The sequence below is a fragment of the Sus scrofa genome, chromosome 7 (genome assembly GCF_000003025.6).
Source record: "Sus scrofa isolate TJ Tabasco breed Duroc chromosome 7, Sscrofa11.1, whole genome shotgun sequence".
Taxonomy (NCBI): Eukaryota; Metazoa; Chordata; class Mammalia; order Artiodactyla; family Suidae; genus Sus; species Sus scrofa.
In genome coordinates, this window is record NC_010449.5 from 34255295 (window position 1) to 34269245 (window position 13951).

Genomic DNA, 13951 nt, shown 5'->3' on the forward strand with positions numbered 1-13951 from the left:
GGGCTGAGGGTTACCTCTCCTTCTACCGTTTTAAGAATTATCTTCTCCATAATGCATAGGATCTTAAAATCATTTATTCTGAGCGTTGGGGCCACATGCTTGATGACAGCTATTTTCCATTTTAAAAAAATTAAAGTATTTTCCATAATAGTCATCTGAATGGATGTGAAATGGTATCTCATTGTGGTTTTGATTTGCATTTCTCTAATGACTACTGATGTTGAGCATCTTTTCATGTGCTCATTGGCTATTTGTATATTTCTTTGGAAAAATGTCTATTCAAGTTTTTTTTTTTTTTTTAATGTTCTGTATTTGTTGAAGAATAGGACCATTTGTGCTGTAGAATTTTCCGTGTTCTGGATTTTGCTGATCATTTCCTAGGAGTGTGATTTAAAATGTTAATGTATTCCTCTATCCCCTGAATTTCCTTTGTATTTTAATTAGCTCTGGAGAATTGATTCAGTTCAGCTTCAATTTCTTTTTCTTTTCCTGACAGAGTAGCTAGCAGGTGACACTAAGTACATCACATCAGGAGGCACATTTTATCAGGTTGTTTCCTTTTTCATGATATTAAGATTAATTAGTGGGCTCAGGTACAGTTAGCTTCATTATGAAGTTTCCCACCAACCTTTTACCTAAAGAGTTAGCAGCTTTTGATTATTATTGCCTTTTACCTAAAGAGTTAGCAGCTTTTGATTATTATTGCCTGGAGTCATTATTGTTGCCCCGAGCTTGCAAAATGTTGATTTTCTAATTTTAGCATTTATGGATAAATATTTCTATAAAGAAGAATTTTCCCCCATTAACTGGTTACAGTGAAATAATGTATATCTAGGAAAGTCAAGGGCAGTGCTTCAATTTTCCCTCTATATTCCAGTTTTTAAAATAATGAGTTGGTTCACTGGCAACTTCTAAAATACCCGTTGGGGTTTAAATTATTTAAAGATCATTATGAATTTATGGAGTATTATATATTTGAGGGATTCAGCCCATTGTAATCATTCTTCTTCTTTTTTTTTTTTTTTTTTTTGTCCTTTTGCCTTTTCTAGGGCCGCTCCCGCGGCATAAGGAGGCTCCCAGGCTAGAGGTCCAATTGGAGCTGTAGACTCCAGCCTATGCCAGAGCCACAGCAACACCAGATCCAGATCCGAGCCGCATCTGTGACCTACACCATAGCTCATGGCAACACCGGATCCTTAACCTACTAAGTGAGGCCAGGGATCAAACTCACAACCTCATGGTTCTCAGTCAGATTCATTAACCACTGAGCCACGACGGGAACTCCTCGTTATTTTTTTTTTTTTTTTTGTTTTTTTTCTTTTTTTTTTTTTTTTTTTTTTTTTTGTCGTTGTTGTTGTTGTTGTTGCTATTTCTTGGGCCGCTCCCGCGGCATATGGAGGTTCCCAGGCTAGGGGTTGAATCGGAGCTGTAGCCATCGGCCTACGCCAGAGGCACAGCAACGCAGGATCCGAGCCGCGTCTGCAACCTACACCACAGCTCACGGCAACGCCGGATCGTTAACCCACTGAGCAAGGGCAGGGACCGAACCCGCAACCTCATGGTTCCTAGTCGGATTGTTAACCACTGCGCCACGACGGGAACTCCTCCTCGTTATTTTTTTCATGTTTAAATTTTCCCATCTTTGTCCAGTGGAATACTTCAGGATGGCCTCTCTGTTTTTGATATGACTCCAGTAGTTTTCGAAAGCTTTCTTGCTTCCTAGAACCATTGGCTACTTAGGCTCATCTTATACATTCCTGATTCCAGATCTGGGATTACTCATGTTGCCAGTCAGCCTTTATTCCTTTCAGTGTTACTGCTAGAAAATGGTATTTGGAGATCACCCTCTGGGTGCTAGGAAAGGCACTCATTTTTAACTTTTAGTTTTTTTTTTTTTTTTTTTTTTTTTTTTTTTTTTTTGGCTGCAGAGTGCAGCAGCTTAATGTAGAATCTCAGTTCCCAGACCAGGGATTGAACTTGGGCTGCAGCAGTGAAAGTACTGAATCCTAACCATCAGACTACCAGGGACCTCCCAACTTTTAGCTAATTTTGTAGTATTATTTCTAACTCTTAATGATGTACTTGGGGTACTATTTCATGAGTTGGCAAATAGAGTCTGCTCTGTTTCCTGGGTTCTCTGTTATTGTAGAAGGGAGAGCCCTTCAAATGCTGTATGGGTCTTTTTTCAGCAATTAAAGTTTTCCAAAGAAGTCTTCTGTTTCCTGCCTGGGTGTGAGGGGTAATTTCCTTCCTGTCATTTTCTTCTCTCTCCTCCTAGACTCTAACTGTGCATGCCTCATACCAGGTCTTCCTTATAACAAACAGAATGCAAAGGAGTAGGGAAATTTCTACATTGTTTTCTTTCATTCTGCCCCTTACAGTGAAAATCATTCCATTGGTATGTATATGTTACTGTTCTGACACTATCCCAAGAAAATTTACCCTGAACATATAAACAAAGACTTTCATGTGTATAGAAAGAGAAACATCCCACAAATGAGGGAAGTTGCGACAGATTAAGGTGATCAGATGTGAATGTGGTGCCTACACTGATGGCACAGACCACCATACAGGAGGCGGAGCTTTGAAGACCACCCCTGTCAATCCCTGTGCCCCGGCCACTGGCCCTCTAGGAACCTCAGATCCAGTAAGACGTGGGCTGCCTTCCCACAAACCTGTCACTGGGTGGATCGTTATATTGAAGACAGAATAAGATTTGTACTGACAAAGCAAGGCTGATAACACTTGGGGCAGAAATCAGTCTTGGAAACACGTCTTTTTGAGGGGACAAGGTTAGTTTGCACCAACCAGAGCTTTCAGACCGTCTCGGGAACCAGGGTTGTTTGTAGTCAGGGCCAGTGTTGCTTATCTTTGTCTCTAATTGTGCTTGTAGGACAGATTATGTTAATTATTAAAAAGCTATCTACTGGCAGCTTCAAATTGGCCTTCTGCTCTGTGATGCTGGGGCTGGGACTCTGCAAACTGTACCTATCCTTGGCCAGCTGGCTCCCTTTAAGGCCTTGCGGTGGGGGTGATTGGAGGAGGGTGGAGGAGAGCGAAGGGACTTGCTTGTTCCTGTTTTGCCTCCTGTTGCCAACACCATCACATGAGCTACGGCTCTTTGCCTTGGCAGTGGCCGTTAGTCCCAGGCCCTAGCTTTTTCCAGCATTTCCAGAATCAGCCTCGTGTGCCTCTTAGATGTACCAGCATCATGAAGTCCCCTTCTGAGCGCCTGAGGCAGCAGTGTCAGCCAGGCACCTCCCTCATTTCCTAGCTCCACATTCTAATTACCCGTCCCTCCTCCCCCTGCCACACCCCAGGATGGATGCTGTTTCCTGCAGTTACTGAATCTCTGTGACCTCTGTGTCCCCTTTTGCCTTTTGGTCCTCCTTAACAATTTTTAAAATATTAAATATTTGAGTTCCCTGGTTGCCTAGTGGGTTAAAGATCTGGTTGTTACTGCTGTGGCTCAGGTTCAATCCCTGGCCAGGGAATTTTACATGCTGCGGGCATGCCCCCCGCCCCCATTAAATATTAAAATAGCTGGTGTGGCGTCTGTTTTCCTGACTGGACCCTAACTAACATATCTGAATATTGATAGATAACACAAATGAAATAGAAAATCAGGGAAATATTATGATCCAAGTTATGACAGGAAAACACCAGGAAATGCAGGAAAGGGTATTAAAAATTCTATCAATGAAATCAACCTGGCTCCATAGAAACAGAAAGTAGGTTAGCAGTTGCCAGGGTGGTGGCATGGGGCCATGAGGAGTGACTGCCCCTGGGTACAGGATTCTTTTGGGGATGAAAATGTCCTGGGACTAGATGGCAGTGATGGTTGCATCTGTGAATATACTAAAAACCAATGAATTGTGCACTTCCCAAGGGCAAATTTGTGTTATATTAATTATACCTCAATTTTTTTAGGATGGGGAGAGAAAAACCCAGAAAATCAGTTTGGCTGCCTTCCAGCCCATCCCTGGCCTGATCCTTGGCTTTGCAGTCTGTTCTCACTGAATTATAAGAATGGCCTTACTAACCTTCAAGGACTAATTAGTCTTATCAAGAAGAGATGGGGTCCTGATTGGGAAAGGATGCTTTACTTTGTTCGGCCCCCAACTGGTAGTGACATCGAATAGAGGCAGCTTTTGCAGTCTGGTTTGCCATGGCATTATTTTGTCACTTGTTAAATAAAAGAAGGTAGCTGAGCCCCTGGGTTGCCACCTGACACAGGGCATTTCTTTGCAGTGGAATGTGTTTCTTATTCCTGGCATTTATGGCAGTGTGTATTGTCATGCTCATCTGGGAAGATCTAATTCAGCAAGGATCAAATGTAAGTTCTTTGATCAGGGTTCAGGCACTAGGATGGAGCTGGAAGGTTGTGTATGGGACAGTACTGGTGAAGATCCCAGCAGGCTAAGACAGCTCAGGAGTCCCAGGGGTGAAAGTCATGGGCACTGCGGGGGCTGAAGGCACCAGAGGAGGAAATTGTGCTTTCCGCATCCAGTAAAAGCTGGAACCATGTGGCAGGGCTCATCCCACAGGGGCTGAATGTGTGGAGAGACACAGCCTCTAGCAGAGATGCTGTCCCAGCCTCCTCTACTAAGCGGGGAGTGGGAGATAGCCTGCCTCTGGCTCTCCTGTCCTCTGCCAGTACTTCCCGTTGGGCCCAACCCAACTGGAAGTCAGAGACTAACCCAGGAGCCAGCTTCCCTCTGCACAGAGCAGGGCAGGCAAGAGCTGAGTGGGCTGCAGGGGGCGAATGGAGAATAACCAGCACCCGGAGAGTCTGGCAAGCTGGCCTTGACAGAGTTGCAGGGATCATTCATAGTTCTCTGAATTCAAGTCGTGTAAATAATTTTCATCATCAGAGCTCTTGGTACATTGCTGGCTGCTTCTGCATCCCACTTTTCCTTCCTTCTGGTTCCATGGAGAAAGTTCCCACCTCTTTTCATGATTGAGGTCCTCCCTGTGGCTCTGGATTCCATGCCTTCTTGGCAGACTCACTCTACCAATTTCCCTCCGTCTTCTAGATCTTCAGCTTTGTCCTCTTTATTGGACCCTCCCCCCCAGCAGTCTAATATGCTCTCCTCTATTCCTGGCCAGCAAACCAAAACCTTCCCACATCTGCCTCACTTCCCATTCACAACTAGACTGCTCCAAATCCTCCCACAGGCTGCCTCCACTTTCCCATCTCTCATTTCTCTGCTCCTCCCCACCTCCCCTGATCCCTGCTTCAGATTGCTTCTGGCGCTAGCTATTATTTTGGACAACTTTATTGAGATATAATTCACATACCATAGAATTCACCCATTTAAAGTGTATCGTTAAATGGTTTTATTATGGTCACAGAACTGTGCAACTGTCACCACAGTCAACTTAGAACATCTCATCACCTCAAAAGAAATGCCATACTTATTAGCAGTCATTAACCTTTTCCTCTCAACCTTTCCAGCCCTAGGCAGCCACTAATCTACCTTCTGCCTCTACAGATTTGCTTTGTAGACATTTCGTACAAGTGGCATCATAGAGTACCTGGTATTTTGTGGTACTGTATGATTTTTGCTGAGCGAAGATGGCTTTTTTCTTTGAGTGAAGACACCGCTTTCACGGTGTCTTCAAAGTTCATTCATACTGTCTCATGTGTCAGTACTACATTTCTTTTTATTGCTGAATAATAGTGCATTGCGTGGATGGACCACGTTTTAGTTACCTGTTCATCAGTTGATGGAAGTTTGGGTTGTTTCCACTTTTTGGCCGTTATGAATAATGATGCTGTGAACATAAATGTATAAGTTTTTGCAAGGACGTGTTTTCATTTCTCTTGGGTATATATTTAGGAGTGGAATTGTTGGGTCATATGTTAACTCAGCATTTAACCTTTTGAAGACCTGTTCTGCTTCTCCAGAGTGGCTGCATTATTTTACATTCCTATTTTGTCTCTTTGATCACAGCCTTCCTCGTGGGTTTGAAGTGGTATCTCGTTTGTAGTTCCCTAATGAATGGCTAGTGTGTCGAGCACTTTTTCATGTGCTTATTGACCTTTCATATATCTTCTTTTAGAAATGTCTATTCACATCTTTTGCTCATTTTAAAATGGGTTATCTGTCTTTTTTTTTTTTTTTTGGTCTTTTGTCTTTTTGTCTTTTGTTGTTGTTGTTGTTGTTGTTGCTATTTCTTGGGCCGCTCCCGCGGCATATGGAGGTTCCCAGGCTAGGGGTCCAATCGGAGCTGTAGCCACCGGCCTACGCCAGAGCCACAGCAACACAGGATCCGAGCCGCGTCTGCAACCTACACCACAGCTCAGGGCAACGCCGGATCGTTAACCCACTGAGCAAGGGCAGGGATCGAACCGCAACCTCATGGTTCCTAGTCGGATTCGTTAACCACTGCGCCACGACGGGAACTCCTCTTTTTTTTTTCTTAGTTGTAATAGTTGTTTGTATGTTCTAGATAGCGGTCCCTTATCAGATTGCAGTTTTCCTCCCATTCTGTTCATTGTCTGTTCCCTTTTTGGATGATGTCCTTTGAAGCCCCAAATGTTTAAATTTTGATGATGTCCAGTTTATGTAATTATTCATTTGTTACTCTGCTTTGGTGTCATATCTAAGAAAACTTTGCCTAAACCATGATCACGAAGACCCCCACGCTTATATTTTTCTTGTAAGAGTTTAATCGTTTTCACCCTTTACATTTAGATCTGTAATTCATTTTGAGGTGTTTTTGTGTGTGTGTGTGTGTGTGTGTACAGTGTAAGGAAAGGATCTAGTTTCATTCTTCTGCAGGTGGATATTGAGTTGTCCTGGCACCAATTGTCGAATACCATTAACTTTGTTTTTATATAATATTGGAAATGTACAGAAGAATTTCTCCCATTTATTCTTGTGGACATGTTCTTTTAACAGAAAATATTACTTTATATTATTTTGTTGAGGTTTCCAGAGATATCAAGGAAGTACTAAGAGAAACATCAAGCAGGGTCAGGAGAGTTGGTCTTCAGGTGGGACTAAGAAATGGTGATGGGTTCAAATACACATGAGGTGGTGTAACTGGTGGTGAGGGCGGACAGGGAGCGGGGCAGACTTAGACGTCTCAATCTAGTAGCCAAGAAAGGAGCACGTGTGGGCAGTACATGGGAACTGTGGGGTCTCCCAAGACTTCTCTGGGGAGATGTTTGCATGGAAAGGCTTGGGTTCCTTCTCAGAAGTGGTTTTTGAAGGCCCCCGCTGGCTGCCACCATTTACTTTTCTCTTTCCTCATGCATGGGCATGGTTAGTATATCAAAAGACCTGTTCAATTTTATACACCGGTTTTCTTTGCTGAATATAACTTGCCCTCCACTTCTTCCTAAAGCCTTTGCCGACTATTAGAAAAACTCAGAAAGGCAAAGCAAAGACTTTTGGAATCACGCAAAGCTGGTTTCAAACCACCGCCTCTGTGACCTTGGGCAAATGTTTAATTCTTTCTGAAACTCAGTTTTCTCATCTGTGAAACGGGGGTGGTAATATTACCTATCTCAAGAGGTTGTCATTTAATTAAATGAATCTATACACATAAAGATCTTAAATTGGAGTTCCCATCTTGGTGCAGTGGTTAATGAATCCGACTAGGAACCATGAGGTTGCGGGTTCGGTCCCTGCCCTTGCTCAGTGGGTTAACGATCCGGCGTTGCCGTGAGCTGTGGTGTAGGTTGCAGACGCGGCTCAAATCCCGAGTTGCTGTGGCTCTGGTGTAGGCCAGTGGCTACAGCTCCAATTAGACCCCTAGCCTGGGAATCTCCATGTGCCGCGGGAGCGGCCCAAGAAATAGCAAAAAGACAAAAAAAAAATCTTAAATTGATGCCTGGCATATTGCACCATACTCAATTTCAAAAACCTCATCTCATTTGGATCTCAGAATTACACTTTGGATTGTCATTGTCCTTTTTAAAAAATTTTTTTTATTACTCAAATGAATTTATCACATCTGTAGTTGTATAATGATCATAACAATCCAATTTCACAGGATTTCCATCCCACAACCCAAGCACATCCCCCCACCCCCCAAACTGTCTCCTCTGGAGACTGTAAGTTTTTCAGTGTTTGTGAGTCAGCATCTGTTCTGCAAAGAAGTTCAGTCTGTCTTTTTTTCAGATTCCATATGTCAGTGAAAGCATTTGATGTTGGTGTCTCAATGTATGGCTGACTTCACTTAGCATGATAATTTCTAGGTCCATCCATGTTGCTAAAAATGCTGGTATTTCATTCATTTTAATGGCTGAGTAATATTCCATTGTGTCTGTGTACCACATCTTCTGGATCCACTCCTCTGTCGATGGACATTTAGGTTGTTTCCATGTCTTAGCTATTGCAAATAGTGCTGCAGTGAACATCGGGGTACATGTGTCTTTTCGAGTCGTGGTTTTCTCTGGATAGATGCCCAGGAGTGGGATTGTTCCATTTGGTAGTTCTATGTTTAGTTTTCTGAAGAATCTCCATACTGTTTTCCACAGTGGTTGCAGCAATTTACAATCCCACCAACAGTGTACTAGGGTTCCTTTTTCTCCACAGCCTCTCCAGCACTTATTGTTTGTAGACTTTTGCATAATGGCCATTCTGGCCAGTGTAAGGTGGTACCTCATAGTGGTTTTGACTTGCATTTCTTCTCCTTTTCTTAGCCTAAGACATAGCAGCTGTCTCAAGCTGCGTGTAGCCACTGACAGTTAGGGGATATGAAACATTACGCTATTGGCCACTATCCCAGGTATTTTCAAATGGCATTAGTTATCGTTTGATAAGATGAAGTCATATTAATGATTTTCATAGTATTTTTAAGTATCTGGAAATTAATGGTCTTTTCTTTCATTAATAGACATATACAAAGGAATGGGCTGAGGTTCTAAACCACAAGAGTAAGCATGTGGAAGAAGCTGTTAAAGAGCTTATATCAATATTTGAGACTATTTATGAAGTTAAGTACAGTGGGAAAACAGCAAAACAGTTACCAGGTAATGTGGCTTGTTATAATGTTTGAATCACAAGAGTTGTAGATACCTTCTCAAATAGGTACCTTGGGCATTGCAGGTACCATTTTCCAGACCTCCAGGAGAGCAGGTGTTCAGCCTAAACCATACTGTTTGCACAAACTGTTTATGCCCCGTGAGCCCTTTCTATGTGTTAGGGAATGGTGGGCCCCCTTCTGAAATCCAAGTTCCCAGACACCAATTGAGGACCAGCCTTACAAGCAGACCTTTCCGTGGATAGATATGTTACTGCTACTATTATTTTTTTTGTACAGCATTCTGCCACGCTGTTTGTCACACTGTGTGGGATGCAGGCCAGGAAGGGTGGCAGACATCTCCTGCTGCACAGGACAACTCCCGACAAAAGGGAATGTCATTAGTGCTGAGGTTAAGAAACTCAGAGCTCAAATAAGTATCCACAACATGTCTTCTTTCTCTTAGAGGTTTTCCATTTAAAGTAGTTTTCACCAGAAGTATCAAAAACACAAACATACCAGCTTATTAAGACAGCAAACTCAAAAGGTAAACAGATATTTTAGAAAGATTACATGGAAAACCCTCTTTAAGTGTTTTTTTTTTTAATTCAAGATACTAAGTATATAGTTAAAGAGTGTATTCCTTAGTAGAATGAATATATTTAAAGAGTATATTTCTTAGTAGAATGTCAATTCTATTGAGATGGGTGATTTAAATTGCATTTAAGCATGATTCCTACAGAAACATATTTTTTAACTTTTAAATTAAGTGTTTTTTGGAGTTCCCATTGTGGGAACCCGACATGGTATTCGTGAGGGTGTGGGTTTGACCCCTGGCCATGCTCAGTGACTTAAGAATCTGGCGTTGCCACAAGCTGTGGTGTAGGTTGCGGATACGGCTCAGATCCAGTGTTGCCGTGGCTATGGCGTAGGCTGTAGCTGAAGCTCCAATTTGACCTCTGACCCAAGAACTTCCATGTGCTGCAGGTACAGCCATAAAAAGAAGAAAAAATTAAGGATTTTTAAAGAAGGTGTTTCCCAAGAATTGGTCATATAGAATAAGCTAAATGCTAAGTATTAAATGTTATATTTTTGTTTTGCCTTTTATCTCTAGAACAGAGGAAGCATGTTGTTTTTGGAAGTGAAACTGAAGAGGGTGAAAGTGCTGATTATGAGGCTAATATTGGGTCTGAGGTTGATGTTAATGATAAAGAGGATGAATTTAAAAAGGTATTTAGTGTAAAACAAACCTATACAATTTCATAGAATTATGAACTCATACAGTTGTAGATAACCCCAAATGGTGCTTGTTTTCCCCAGGCTGTTCTACCACCAATCTATATGGATTTATAACCAATTGGGTTTATAACAAAGTCTAGAAAATATAATTTTCAATTCTACACTGCAGGATCTGACAAGACACAGCAATCCTTACAGTTTTTCCCCAGCGTCATCAACTTTTAACGTGATTCTGTCCATTAGTTTGTGTCGTTATCTCCCCCTCTTGTGACGGACCATCTCATATAGTAAATGTCACATCTGGGATTGTAGTGCCAATCCATTTGACTCCGAGTGGAGAACTTAGTTCTCAGTTATTGTTTGTAATGGAGTTACCTATATTGCAGAACCAGATTTTGGTTCACTAGGGGCCCAGGGATTTGAATTTTTCATCAGCACCGCGGCTTGCCTGTGCACAGTCCTGCAGGAGGAACCCCGTGTGGGCAGATTTTCGCATTACCTGCCGATGTGTTGGGGATGAAAGTTGAGGAGGCAGCTCAGGGATTTTCCCTCCTCCTTAGGCCTCCCCTTTGGTCCTAAGTCACCTCAGAATGCTGCCCTCACACTTGGGCTTGTTCTTGCTTTCTCCCGCTCCTGTCAGTTTTCTTTAATCCTCTGTACTCATATATATATTTTTTGGCCACACCTGCAGCATGTGCAAGTTCCCAGGCCAGGGATGGAACCTCACCACAGCAGTGACCGAGCTGACCCAGTCTCAGAGGGGTGGGTGGAGGGTGGAGAGGAACCGTATGGCCAGAACCTGGTCCTGGATGTGTGACTCACTGGGCAAGCGAGACGTGGTCCTCAGGTCCCTGCTCAGACCCTCGCTCAGTGTTATCCTGCGCTCTGACGAATAACTTGGCTCCTTCTCCTCTGGATGGAAAGAGGGCTTGGAGACAGGGGCAAACCCTGGTCCCAACGTGGTCTCAGTTTCATCCCTTTTATTTTGGTGTCATACATTTTAAAACATGCTTATCCACCAAGCTGAGGTTTTTGAGGCTGGAGACTAAATAGCCTCTTGTGCCCTCACCTCTAAGCATTGAGAGGTGCCCCCACTAAGTGCTTCAGTTTTGTCGAGTGAATTATTGAATATTGAGCCATCAGGATTATTTTCAATTAGCTGTTTTTGAATTTTGGTTTTTGAATAAGGCCTTGTCATTTCTAGGGTGTGTATGAAAGCACGCTTCTCATATATTCTTATTTGTTTTCAAAATAAACAAGTAATTTAGGATGGAATTTATTTCTACAATATAATTGAAATCATATAGTTATTATTTTTCGTCTTTCACATGTCACTTCTAATATTGTATTATTGCTTCAGGGGCGTTAGCGTTTTTATTTTTTTGTACCAAATTTAATATGATTTCTCATTACAGGAATGTAAAGAGGTCTATGCTTTTTTCTCTCATCAATTACTAGACAGTCTTCAAAAAGCTACACGGTTGTCTTTGGACACAATGAAAAGAAGAATATTTGTTGCAAGGCAAGTTAAAAATCTGCTAAATTATATGTCTGGTAATACTGTCAGAACATCATGCTAAAGTACCTTTTATTTTTATTAGTTAATTTAAAAAATTATAAAATTTAAAACATGGCATTTATGAAAAGACTGTATGAAAACATATGAAAACACTGCAAGAACAGTGATAAATGAACAACTGTGTTCCCAGCACCCAGGCTGAGACAAAGACCACCGAACACTATCAGCCCCCTTACCTGTCCTTTCTGCTCTGAGCAGATACCTTCTCTCACTTGTGTTTTTTTGTTCTCTTTCTGGTGTCCTTTACTGAGTTTAAAAACATTCAAATTTATCAATAATCTCCTTAGTAATTTGTGATTTTTATGTCTTTTAAAAGAAATCTTTCCCCACTTCATAATGTCTTATGAAAGTTTTATAGTTTCACCTTTTACAGTTAGGGATTTAATCCACATGGTATTGATTTTTGCATTTAGTGTGAGATAGGAGACCAGTATGTTTTATCCCATATGATTAATTCATTAACCAGGAAAAAGTTGTTGAAAAATTGATTTTTTTCTTTTGGTATGGTTATTTACATTGGTCTATAGATAAATTTGGAGAGAATTAGCACCCTTACAATACTGGGTCTTTCGTTCAGAGTCATGGATTACCTCTCCATTTATTTATCTTCTTTAATGTTTCTCATTGAAGTTTTATAATTCTCTGTGTAAAAGTCTTGTGTATTTTGGTAGGTTTATTCCTTGGTTATTCATTGCTGAATTTTAAATTCAGCTGTTAAAATCTCCCAGTTGATTATGAAGTTGTCAAATTTTCCTTCAGTTTTGGTCAGTCCTTATATCTTTTTAAAAAATTATTATTATTTTATGGTGCACCTGTGGCATATGGAAATTCCTGGGCCAGGGGTCGAATCAGAGATGAAGCTGGGGCCTATGCCACAGCCACAGCAACACTGGATCAAAGCCACATCCGTGACCTTTGTTGTGGCTTACAGCAACGCCAGATCCTTAACCCACTGAGCCAGGCCATTGATCAAACCTGCATCCTCACAGCGATAGCATTGGGTCCTTAACCTACTGACCCACAACAGGTACTCCTTGTTTTATATCTTTCTTTATTTTTTTATTTTATTTTCCCACTGTACAGCAAGGGGGTCAGGTATCCTTAGATGTATACATTGCAGTTACAGTTTTTTCCCCCACCCTTTCTTCTCTTGCAACATGAGTATCCAGACATAGTTCTCAATGCTATTCAGCAGGATCTCCTTGTAAATCTATTCTAGGTTGTGTCTGATAAGCCCAAGCTCCTGATCCCTCCCACTCCCTCCCCCTCCCATCAGGCAACCACAAGTCTCTTCTCCAAGTCCATGATTTTCTTTTCTGAGGAGATGTTCATTTGTGCTGGATATTACATTCCAGTTATAAGTGATATCATATGGTATTTGTCTTTGTCTTTCTGGCTCATTTCACTCAGTATGAGATTCTCTAGTTCCATCCATGTTGCTGCAAATGGCATGCTGTCATCCTTTTTTATGGCTGAGTAGTATTCCATTGTGTATATATACCACATCTTCCGAATCCAATCATCTGTCGATGGACATTTGGATTGTTTCCATGTCCTGGCTATTGTGAATAGTGCTGCAATGAACATGCGGGTGCATGTGTCTCTTTTAAGTAGAGCTTTGTCCGGATAGATGCCCAAGAGTGGGATTGTGGGGTCATATGGAAGTTCTATGTATAGATTTCTAAGGTATCTCCAAACTGTTCTCCATAGTGGCTGTACCAGTTTACATTCCCACCAGCAGTGCAGGAGGGTTCCCTTTTCTCCACAGCCCCTCCAGCACTTGTTATTTGTGGATTTATTAATGATGGCCATTCTGACTGGTGTGAGGTGGTATCTCATAGTAGTTTTGATTTGCATTTCTCTTATAATCAGCGATGTTGAGCATTTTTTCATGTGTTTGTTGGCCATCTGTATATCTTCTTTGGAGAAATGTCTGTTCAGGTCTTTTGCCCACTTTTCCATTGATTGATTGGTTTTTTTGCTGTTGAGTTGTATAAGTTGTTTAAATATTCTAGAGATTAAGCCCTTGTCAGTTGCATCATTTGAAACTATTTTCTCCCATTCTGTAAGTTGTCTTTTTGTTTTCTTTTTGGTTTCCTTTGCTGTGCAAAAGCTGTTCAGTTTGATGAGTGTTTTATATCTTTTAAGGCTAAG

General features: G+C 41.6%; 1 protein-coding gene across 1 annotated transcript in view; it reads left to right on the top strand.

The window, feature by feature from the left end:
- Nucleotides 1–13951, top strand: part of DNAH8 (dynein axonemal heavy chain 8) — a 282456-nt gene that overhangs the window by 58110 nt on the left and 210395 nt on the right. Inside the window, 3 exon segments of the mRNA XM_021098657.1 lie at nucleotides 8854–8989; nucleotides 10094–10209; nucleotides 11634–11740. Coding sequence (XP_020954316.1) covers nucleotides 8854–8989; nucleotides 10094–10209; nucleotides 11634–11740 — 359 coding nt within the window.